The following is a 10080-nucleotide window of genomic DNA, read 5'->3' as shown; positions in this document are numbered from 1 at the left end:
CGTTTACTCGTCTTCACACCTCGGTTGACAACCAATTTCAAACCTTGCGAAATGATCTCAACTCACAATTCTCCAACCTCAACAATGACATCAACACCATGAGGAGTGACATGGTGCATGGGTTTGCTAATGTGCAAGAGGAGATGGCACAATGGAGGGCATACATGGATCGCTTTGGCCCCCCACCAAACTAGTTCTTGCATTATTTTATTTTTTTTTTTTTGGCTTATTTAATTTCTTTTTATTTTTATTTTTTTTTGTTGTGTGCAAAGGCTTCATGCCTTTTGACTTTGTGTTAGTTGGTACTTTTTCTTTGTTTTATTTTTTTTTTTTGTGTTGTTTGCATGTTATTTTGGATGTTGTCTTTTTTTTAATGCATTGGCTTGTTGCTTTGTTTTATTATTTTTTTTCTTTCTCTTTTCTTTTATATTTTGTGAATTCCTTGCCACCCTTTTTGATGAATCAAAAGGGGGAGAACAACTATTGATTAATTTTTTTTTTGGCATCACCTCAAATTTTTTTTTTTGGTATCTAATCTTTTATCATAAGTAAAAATTGAGGGGGAGTTTACAACTTCATGCAAGGTAAAATTAAAAGGTAAATTTTTTTTCTTGCACACATTAAGGGGGAGCTAATCCAATTTACTTTGTTTAAATTTTTCTTTCCCTTTAAAAATAATCAAATATTTGATATCATCAAAAAGGGGGAGATTGTTAACTCAAACTTTTCGATCTCCTTGTTTTGATGATTAGCAAATATTTGATTATTATTTGTTACTAATGATTTATTGATTTTGTAGCAAATTTAAAAGAGAAAATAAATATTTTGGTATTTTTACCAAACTTTTAAAAGCAACACTAAATGGACTCAACAAGCATATCAAGAGCAAAAGATTCATCAAGGGATCAACAACTCAAGACCCTATTCAAAAGAGGTCTTCAAAATCCCAAAGTCAAAAAGTCAACCCGAAAGTCAAAGTCAAAGTCAAAGTCAAGGTCAACTCTCGGGAAAAATCAACTTGGGATCAAAAATATGCAAATCAAGCTAGGAGGCTCATCTACATCAAGACTACTCAAAATTAAATGGTATAAATCTAATTTAGTCTTGTTAAAGTGATTTGCATAGCACACTAAGTTTTTATAAATTTGAATTTTGGCCCATTCACTAACTTGTGCAACAAGTTTTCTCACACGATAGTTCAAAAAATTTTTTGATTGAATTTCTAAATCACATTTTGTTTAACTAAGAGAACAAAGTTGGAATTTACGAAATCGGATAATCGAGTAAGAAGTTATGCGCGTTTAAGTCCCGAAAAATGGCACTTTTGCCACGGGTCGGTCATCCGGAATTCCGGATGGCAACCGGAATTCCGGTTGCAATCGATCCGGAATTCCGGTTCCCATCCGGACTTCCGGTTCATGGCTGACCCCACCTCGGGAAACGTGCTAACGGCTATAAACGGCTAGTTTTTCATCAAACACTATATAAACTCGATTTTTCTTTCAAAAAATAGGTTGGTTGAGCATTTATTACATATATCTAACCTATCTAAGTGAGATTAAGGAGCTTCTAAGTTTGAAATCCAAACCAACACATTTCACACACTTTGAGCCAAAATTTGATTTTATTCATCTTAAGTGTGCTTGCTTTTCACTCTAGGTTTCCATTGTATCATCATATTTCTAGAGTGATTTTAGCTTGTATATCAAACACATTTCCATATTGTGATTGAGGTGAGGTTGGCACCGGTTTTGTAAACAACCCGGAAATAGTGAGATTGGCACTTTAACAATCCGAGAAAGAGGTTAATAGTCCTCGGGGGTGCGAAACTATTGTAAGAGGTTTGGAAATACCTTGGTGAAAATTTCCCGGTTGTAAGGGTTAGTCAAGCCCGTTAACTTGGCTCGATATTGGAACTCAAAGCTAGGTCCATAGCTTTGAAGACCAAGGACGTAGGTGGCATAGTTCTACCGAACCTTGTAAAAATCGAGAGTTTGCATTTTCTAATCCTTAAACTCTTTACTTTACAAGTTTAATTATTTGTCTTAATATATTGCTTGCCATACTACTTGCTTTTACTTGATTAATTGACTAATTGCATAATTTTGTGTTAAAAGTTTTAATTTTCCGAAATTAGTTTAAATTTCCAATTCACCCCCCCTCTTGGAAACATATCTTGGGCTAACACTCATATGTTCTGGACTTAAAAAGAATTCATACATTATATACACATATAATCATGAAATAAATCATGTGAACCATGCAACATAGAATGTTATTTCTGATCTTTATTAATAAGTAAATCTGATTATATGAAATGAGTTTTATTTAGGGCATAAAACGCAACATGAACAACATCCTAACTATGTCTGCAAGCTTCACAAAGCTATCTATGGCCTCAAATAGGCCCCTAGAGCCTGGTATGACAACCTCAAAAATTCCCTTAAACAATGGGGTTTTACCAATAGCAAATCTGACAGCAGCTTGTTTTTAAGAAGAACTCATGGGAAACTTGTCCTACTTCTCATATATGTGGATGACATCCTCATTACTGGTGAAGATTCAAATCAAATACAATCTGTCATCTCCATGCTGTAGTCCGAATATGCCTTGAAAGTACTTGGTTTAGTAAGTTACTTTCTAGGTTTCGAAGTCACAAGAGATGACACTAATCTGCACCTCACACAGCAAAAATACACCAAAGACTTGCTGAATTCAACTCAAATGATGGACTCCAAGTTTCAATCAACCCCCATGTGCTCCACTACAAAGTTCTCCCAACATGTGGGAACACCTATGACCAACCCAACTCAATACAGAAGTGTTCTTGGGGCCTTACAATATCTAACAATGACTCGGCCAGACATCACATTTGCTGTCAATAAACTGAGTCAATACCAGCAAGCTCCTACCATTTAACATTGGAGTGCCTGCAAACAAATTCTCAGGTATCTTTCAGGCACTCTCGATACTGGTCTCACCTTCAAACCGAGTCCCACACTTGATATACAAGGGTTCACCGATGCTGATTGGGCTGGATGTTATGATGACAGGAAGTCCACCTCGGGGTATTGTATTTTTCTGGGAGGTAATCTGATCAATTGGTGTTCAAAGAAGTAAACTGTAGTTTCTCGATCGAGTACCGAGTCCGAATATAGAGCCCTTGCCTTAGCCACAACTGAAATAGTTTGGATTCAATCCTTACTCACAGAACTTGGTCTACAAACAGCAACCTGCCCCATACTGTGGTGTGACAATCTTGGAGCTGGTTCCTTAGCATCCAACCCTGTTTTCCACGCTCGAACAAAACACATCGAAGTTGACCTGCACTTTGTTCGTGATAAAGTCATTGCCAATCAGCTAGATGTTCGCTATGTTGATTCATCCAACCAGTTAGCTGACTTATTTACCAAACCTCTCTCTGTTACTCCTTTTTTGTACTTAAATGACAAGTTACAACATGGTTTACACCAGTATAACTTGAGCGGGGCTGTTGAAATAATGTAACAGTTAGTTTAGTTAAGCTAAAATCGGTTGGTATTGTTAATAACAGAATGTTAGTTAGTCTTTCTTTCTTTCTTATTTTTCTGTTGTAACAAACTCTGTACTTGTACATTCAGTATAAATATCAGTAAAAGCCAATCTGTTGAGATTGAGCATTCTCATTCATCTTTCATCTTTTTCCTTGTTTCTCTCTTTCCTTTTCTCTCTGTTCCATTACTCTGGTTTTTAGAGTTCTTACAAAGTTAAAAAATAGTATATGAAATAATTCCTCAAAAATAAAATAAATTGAGAATAGATTATTAGGCATTGACAATTTGACACTGTAATTCTATATGATAAACATTAAATAATAGGGTCAAAATTTAAATAGTTCAAAAATTTGGGAAGAGCGGTTAGTTTTAGGTAAATAGGAAAACCGGGTCATACTAGTCAACCAGTACCGGTTCGGGCACTACGGTTTATTTGTTGGCTTCGAGTTTGGGTTCGGCTTCTCTGCAAATATTTTTCATTTTCGACTCGAAAGACTCTCTCAGACGAGGTGAACAAGAAGACGAAGAAGATCAATCCTCAGCAATGAGCGGCCACGATTCCAAGTACTTCTCCACCACCAAGAAGGGAGAAATCCCCGAGCTTAAAGAGGAGCTCAATTCTCAGTACAAGGTCTCTTTCTCTCTATATATATCTGTATATTATATGTGGATCTCTGATCTGTATCACTTAGTTTTTGAGTTGCTATTATCTTATCCTGATTTCTCTGCGGGATTTGGTCGTAGATCTGTGGATTCGCTTCTTAATTTGATTATCGACACCATTGGGATTGTGCTTCATTTGCGTAATATCGTTTCTGGATTGGGGTTGTTGTGTAGTTTGTGTCAACGATCTGTGTTTGTTTGTTTTCTGGGAAACTATGGGAAATTGGGAAAGAAAATTTGTGCTTTTTTTTGTTGGGGGAATTCATTGCGACCAAAATTTTTATTTAGTCTTTGTTCAAAAAAAAAATTATTTAGTTTAGCGGCGAAGAAGACATTGCTGGTTGCTTGAGTTACTGTGAAATTGTGATGTGTATCGTTGGGATCTATTAGCTTTTTTGAAGATAATTCCCTTGAAAGTATATTAAAATAAATATTAACGTTCTATCATGTAAACTTTACTGGGACTAGTAATTCGATATTTCCTGTAGTGGGTTTATTTCGTTTTTGTTCCCGAAATCATAGTATTATTATTGTTTTATGTGTCATGTAGGATAAGAGAAAAGATGCTGTCAAGAAAGTGATTGCTGCTATGACAGTAGGGAAGGATGTTTCATCACTTTTCACTGATGTAGTGAATTGTATGCAAACTGAAAATTTGGAGTTGAAGAAGCTTGTTTATCTGTATCTCATAAATTACGCAAAGAGTCAGCCTGACTTGGCAATACTTGCAGTGAATACTTTTGTTAAGGTAAAGCCTTCAATAAACTTTCTGTCTTCTACATATTGATACTGACAATGTACGGGGGTGGAAGGGTTACAAGGACTGACAGAAGAGGTTTCCTTGCCATTTCTTCTATATATAACTATAATGATTTTGTCAATCTTTACTTGATACCACCCCGTCATTTCTGCAGGATTCACAGGACCCAAATCCTTTAATTCGTGCTTTGGCTGTTCGCACTATGGGGTGCATTCGTGTTGACAAAATTACAGAGTACCTTTGTGATCCCCTTCAGAGGTGTCTTAAGGTATAACATATTAAATTTTGGGATTTGGCACTTTTTATTTTATTTTTAGTATATTAGTCATTTTGCCAGCGTTTCCTTTTTCTTGCAGCTCGTTTTTGGTACTGATTAATTTCATTTCTTGACAGGATGATGATCCTTATGTTCGCAAGACAGCAGCCATATGTGTTGCCAAACTATATGACATAAATGCTGAGCTGGTTGAGGATAGAGGTTTTCTTGATTCTCTCAAGGATTTGATATCTGACAACAACCCAATGGTTGTAGCAAATGCTGTGGCTGCTCTTGCTGAAATTCAAGAGAACAGTAATAGACCAATTTTTGAGATCACTAGTCACACTCTCTCAAAGCTGCTTACTGCTTTAAATGAATGCACGGAGTGAGTTTTGTTTCTCTCCTTTGTTACTTGTATATGTTTATTAATTTATTTTTCATCGGAAATACCTGTAATATCACAGAATCAATAGGCCTTTTGTGTGGGTGTATTAAGCTTTTGATATTATTTTTGTGTTTGAGTTTGCATCCAATGCCTGCTGTTAGTGTCATTCCTTTGAGATTGCTTTATTTATTTATTGTTTTTTTGTTTAACTTGAAATGATAATTGTCGCAGGTGGGGTCAAGTTTTTATACTGGATGCCCTTTCTAGATATAAGGCAGCAGATGCCCGTGAAGCTGAGAACATTGTTGAGAGAGTTACACCTAGACTGCAACATGCCAACTGTGCGGTCGTACTTTCTGCTGTGAAGGTGATTCCTTGGTTGATTGTTTAGGGTTGTCACTTTGTTGCTGTTATTCTGTCAACATACAGTATCGTAACAGTCTTTCCCTACCTTTTACCTTGCAGATGATACTGCAACAAATGGAACTTATAACTAGTACAGATGTGGTTCGGAATCTTTGTAAGAAGATGGCTCCTCCACTTGTGACATTACTCTCTGCTGAACCTGAAATACAATATGTTGCATTGCGGAACATCAACCTTATAGTACAAAGACGGCCCACAATCCTTGCCCATGAAATTAAGGTGAATTTTATCAGTCTTATGTTTGTAACTTGTCATTTCAATATCTAAAATTGTATTTTATGCATAAAAATACCACATGTGCTTGAATTTGTTGTGTTGTTGCAGGAAGATATTGTATCTAATTAGTTAGTTTTTTGACAGGTGTTCTTCTGCAAGTACAATGATCCAATTTATGTGAAGATGGAAAAATTAGAAATCATGATAAAGCTTGCATCTGACCGAAATATTGATCAGGTATTTTAAGTATCTGTTGTAGTAGAAGAGTTGTGATTAAACTTATTTACTGGCAATGATTTAATATTCAGTTTCATTCAATACTGCCTTTTTTTTTCATGATGATTCTGTAGGTTTTATTAGAGTTTAAAGAGTATGCTACTGAAGTTGATGTAGATTTTGTTAGAAAGGCAGTTCGTGCTATTGGCCGTTGTGCCATCAAATTAGAAAGAGCAGCTGAGCGTTGCATCAGTGTTCTACTTGAATTGATTAAGATTAAAGTCAATTATGTGGTTCAAGAGGCTATTATTGTCATCAAAGACATCTTTAGGAGATATCCAAATACGTAAGTTATACTATTTATGATATGTGATAATGATGTGGGTTTTTTATTAATTTATTTTATTTATTATTATTATTATTATTATTATTAAATCTCCTTTAAAAATTTTGTTTTATCTCTATTCCCTTGCAGCTACGAATCCATCATTGCAACACTATGTGAGAGTTTAGACACCTTAGATGAACCTGAAGCTAAGGTACTCATTTTGCTTCCGTTGTTATTGAATAGGCCCACATCTTAATACCTTCATTGTCTACTCATTATGTCTTCATATCACTGTTGACGTCCTTTTAGGCATCAATGATTTGGATAATTGGTGAATATGCGGAAAGAATTGATAATGCTGATGAGCTGCTTGAGAGCTTTTTGGAGAGTTTCCCTGAAGAGCCTGCACAAGTCCAGTTGCAATTGCTGACTGCAACTGTCAAACTTTTTCTCAAGAAGCCAACTGAAGGTCCTCAACAGATGATACAGGTCAGCTTTTGCATTATTGACACGAAATGATCCCTCCCTTTTTATAAGTTATAAGAATACAGACATATCTCATAGTAGCAGCATAAAAATATTGGGCATAGAGCTGCTTTAGATTTCAAAGGACATGTAGAAATTCTAAGAAAATGTTCTGAACTGGTCATTATTACTATAGCAGTAGAGCTTCACAGAATTTTGGTTTTTCTGTTGTAATTTGGTTTCTGGTAATTAATAAAAGAGAGCTTATTGAGAATCTATCTTTGTAACATGAGCTTTGATAATTATTTTAGATTTTTTTTTTTTTAAAAAAATACATCTTTTATTTATACTGATTTATGTTTGCAGGTTGTCTTGAATAATGCAACTGTAGAGACAGATAACCCTGATTTACGGGATCGCGCGTACATATATTGGCGTCTCTTATCAACTGACCCTGAGGTGTGGTTTAGCAAAAACATGCTTATCTCTTCTTTCTCCTCCGATATTAATTTCATTTTGCTCTTTGTATGATCACTTTACTGGGAAAGGAGTAGCTTTGTTGCTTCTGATTTCTCTCCAGATAGTATGTCTTGGTAACAGTCAGTAGTGGAGGTTCATGTATATGCCATATTCGTCATATATTTCGGGGTGGCTTTGACATGATTTGATGATGGAACTTAACAAAATTTTAATTTTTCTTTTGTTGTTGGACCCAGTCTATAAGGCTGCAACTTATATCTCACCCTGTGCCGTTCTGGAATTTTTATTTGTTGGAAATTTTTTTGTTCATGTTAAGGATGGTTGGTCAGATCGCTTGATAGATAGGTTGTATACGGGTCTTGTGTTGTGAGTACATGCAACAGTAGATTTCAGGGATACCATTTTTGTTATGTCTTATGGAGCAACTTTTTTGTGACAGGCTGCAAAGGATGTTGTGTTAGCAGAGAAGCCAGTGATTACTGATGATTCAAACCAGCTTGAACCAACTCTCCTCGATGAACTCCTTGCCAACATTGCTACATTATCTTCCGTGTATCATAAACCACCAGAAGCATTTGTAACACGCGTGAAGACCACAATCCCAAGAACCGAAGATGATGAATATGCCGAAGGAAGCGAAGCAGGATATTCTGAATCTCCTGCTCACGTTACTGATAGTGCTGCTGCTGCATCTCCACCAACTAGCTCTGGAAATGTTCCATATGCTACAGCAAGACAATCGAGTCCTATACCAGCTGCACAAACTCAGCCAACACCTGCAGCTGCTCCAGTACCAGATTTGCTTGGTGATCTAATGGGCCTAGATAATAGTGCCATTGTCCCTGTTGATGAGCCTGCTTCTCCTGCTGGGTAAGTGCAGTGGAAAATATGAGCTCTGATTATTGGTGGTTTCTCATAAGTTGAGCATGAATCATAAGATAATTTTTTAAAATCCATTGTGCTTGTCAGAAGACGTGTTTGGTTTGACAACTGAGATTGATTTGTTAGATGTGGCTTACTGGATTTTCTTTTGTTAATTGCAGCCCTCCATTACCTGTTGTACTGCCTGCATCAACAGGTCAAGGTTTGCAGATCAGTGCTCAACTGACCCGAAGGGATGGTCAAATATTTTACAATTTATTGTTTGAGAACAATACACAGACTCCTCTTGATGGCTTCATGATTCAGTTCAACAAAAATACTTTTGGTCTTGCTGCTGCTGGACCCTTGCAGGTAATAATTAAGGCACTGTTTGTGTTATTTTCTTTTTTTTTTTTCATCCCTCGACTTTAGTTTTACACTGTACCTTGTGTTCTGTTAGGTTCCCCCATTGCAACCTGGGTCATCTGTGAGAACTCTTTTGCCAATGGTTGTTTTCCAAAATATGTCTCAAGGTCCCCCAAGCTCACTTCTTCAGGTTGCTGTGAAAAACAGTCAACAACCTGTGTGGTATTTCAATGATAAAATCCAATTGCATGTATTCTTCACCGAGGAAGGGAGAATGGAGCGTGCAAACTTTCTCGAGGTAAAAATTATATTGCTACCCTGTTTTATGTTATTTATTTGCTATGTATTTGGTGAATACGTCATGCCATTCCTTGCTAAGTTGTTCTTGCTAAGCATGTTTCAATGTAAATGTGTCAAAAGCTATTTGAAATTAAGCCACTTTTGTTATTTGACATTAGTTTGGGGACAAGTCTTGAAAGGTCTAAAATTAGAAGATGTTACCCATTGAACTTTGTATTACCTTATAGTTTTGATTTGTGACCTGTTGCATATACTGAGATTCAGATATTCAAAAATTAAGTCTTTTGGATGTAATAATTCCTGTCCCAATTTCAGACATGGAGATCCCTTCCGGACTCAAACGAGGTCTCAAGGGACTTCCCTAACGCGGTGATTAGCTCTGTCGAAGCAACTCTAGACCAGCTAGCTGCTTCGAACATGTTCTTTATTGCAAAACGCAAGCATGCAAACCAGGATGTTTTCTACTTCTCTGCTAAACTCCCTCAAGGAGTACCTTTCTTGATCGAACTCACCACAGTCGTCGGGAACCCCGGAGTGAAGTCTGCAATCAAGACTCCAAACCCTGAAATGGCACCACTTTTCTTTGAATCCATTGAGGCTCTCCTGAGGGTTTGATTTTGTATATTTTTGTTCCTTTTTTCTTTAAGTTGCTTTTGTAAAATCTGTCCTGGTTATTCAAGTTTTGGTTGTACCGCCCAGTGTTTTTATGTTATTCTTTGTACCTCACCTGCTTTGCCACTTCTAATCTACTTTAAACATTTAAACTGAGCCTAATATGATTCGATTGCTTGGATTATATGTCAAATTTTATGTTTTCTTGTC

At 36.4% G+C, this 10080-nt stretch overlaps 1 protein-coding gene across 1 annotated transcript; it reads left to right on the top strand.

Annotated features, from left to right (window-relative positions):
• The first annotated feature begins 3890 nt into the window (after positions 1 to 3890).
• LOC115716271 (beta-adaptin-like protein B) lies at positions 3891 to 10080 on the top strand. The gene is made up of 15 exons (XM_030645032.2): positions 3891 to 4164; positions 4747 to 4944; positions 5111 to 5224; positions 5350 to 5600; positions 5832 to 5967; positions 6066 to 6245; positions 6387 to 6479; positions 6593 to 6804; positions 6934 to 6997; positions 7096 to 7275; positions 7618 to 7710; positions 8171 to 8601; positions 8775 to 8964; positions 9053 to 9256; positions 9574 to 10080. The coding sequence occupies exons 1-15, from the start codon at positions 4078 to 4080 to the stop codon at positions 9871 to 9873; spliced, it is 2733 nt and encodes a 910-aa protein (XP_030500892.1). The 5' UTR covers positions 3891 to 4077; the 3' UTR covers positions 9874 to 10080.

This window comes from Cannabis sativa, chromosome 5, assembly GCF_029168945.1.
Source record: "Cannabis sativa cultivar Pink pepper isolate KNU-18-1 chromosome 5, ASM2916894v1, whole genome shotgun sequence".
Lineage (NCBI taxonomy): Eukaryota > Viridiplantae > Streptophyta > Magnoliopsida > Rosales > Cannabaceae > Cannabis > Cannabis sativa.
The sequence above is the reverse complement of the archived record's forward strand: the minus strand, read 5'-3'. Positions and strand labels throughout refer to the sequence as shown.

Bases quoted from the DNA above. Each gene is read 5' to 3' on its own strand.
- LOC115716271 (XM_030645032.2), top strand. From the start codon at position 4,078: ATGAGCGGCCACGATTCCAAGTACTTCTCCACCACCAAGAAGGGAGAA. The intron at 5,225-5,349 runs GTATAACATATT...ATTTCTTGACAG, and splicing joins CCCTTCAGAGGTGTCTTAAG to GATGATGATCCTTATGTTCG. The intron at 6,480-6,592 runs GTATTTTAAGTA...ATGATTCTGTAG, and splicing joins CTGACCGAAATATTGATCAG to GTTTTATTAGAGTTTAAAGA.